At 43.4% G+C, this 1,016-nt stretch overlaps 1 protein-coding gene across 1 annotated transcript in view; it reads right to left on the bottom strand.

Moving 5' to 3' along the window:
* Nucleotides 1-305: 305 nt before the first annotated feature.
* Nucleotides 306-1,016, bottom strand: part of LOC108570335 (nuclear receptor coactivator 2-like) — a 184,282-nt gene continuing 183,571 nt past the window's right edge. The window contains exon 21 of the mRNA XM_017932176.1: nucleotides 306-918. Within this exon, the coding sequence (XP_017787665.1) occupies nucleotides 841-918 (78 nt within the window). The 3' untranslated portion in view covers nucleotides 306-840. The remainder of the gene's footprint in view (nucleotides 919-1,016) is intronic.

Below are 1,016 nucleotides of genomic sequence, written 5' to 3'. Positions count from 1 at the left end.
CACTATCGTGCCACGTGCTCCCCGCGCCCCGCCGTTTACACGTTCTTAGCTATATCGAATCACAGAAATCCGACGTTTTTTCTTCTTCCAGCATACTTTGTGATCGATAATAAAATTTCGATTCACGAACATTCCTCGATCATCGTTCGTCAACCACCAATTCACGGTTCCTCGATCATCCCTCTGACGGATGATACATCGAGTGTATCTACCTGAATTTTTTCCACGTGGTCAAGGAGAAACCGATACACACCAAGCGATAAAATTTCGACACAGCCAAACGAGAAACGGAAACTTTTGGTCCATCGAGTGTAGAACGAGACTGAAAGTCGATGTGGCGCTCTGGCCCGCCGCTTCATCGCGAAGGCGTTAACCTCTTCTCTCTTACTCTTTTTTTCGTCCGTTTTCCCCCATACTTTTTTTCACAGCTTCCTTCATTACCGACATCGTTGTTTCTCTCGCGAGAGTTCGAGGTGTCGCAGCGTGGAAAAAAGGCCACGGAGAGCACGGCGCAGCGGTCTAGCTTTAATTTTCTTTTTTTCTTCAAAATTGTATTTGGTGATACGTATCTGAATACTGACTTCGAGTGTTGCAGCGTTTACATATAATACAATTAGTATCCATTACGTATAGAGTGTACATGCGTGTGTGTGTAATCGATATTTTTCTTTTCACATTATCCTTTTTCCTCCCTTTTACAGTTTACTCGTGGTTCTCACGTTCTTCCCTGGCTTCTTTCTCTCCTCTCTTCTTACTGGTTTCGTTTCGTTTTCTTTTTCTTTCTCGTGTTCAAACGTATATTACATAGATCCCTTTACTTTGCAAAGCGTTGGCCTGCAGTCACTCGGACAACAGTTTCTGTAACAGCGACGACTGGTTCACCTTCGGATCACCTCGAGCCACTTCCTCCATAGAAGTCTGCAAAATGAATTCCGTTTTATTAATTTGCCTATCTCGTTTCGACCGGTTTCTTGTGATAAAAGATTGAAGATAGCGGCAACTAAAGTTCTTTTGTA

This window comes from Habropoda laboriosa, unplaced genomic scaffold, assembly GCF_001263275.1.
Source record: "Habropoda laboriosa isolate 0110345459 unplaced genomic scaffold, ASM126327v1 scaffold68, whole genome shotgun sequence".
In the NCBI taxonomy this organism is placed as follows: Eukaryota; Metazoa; Arthropoda; class Insecta; order Hymenoptera; family Apidae; genus Habropoda; species Habropoda laboriosa.
This window is presented reverse-complemented; position numbering and strand designations above follow the sequence as displayed.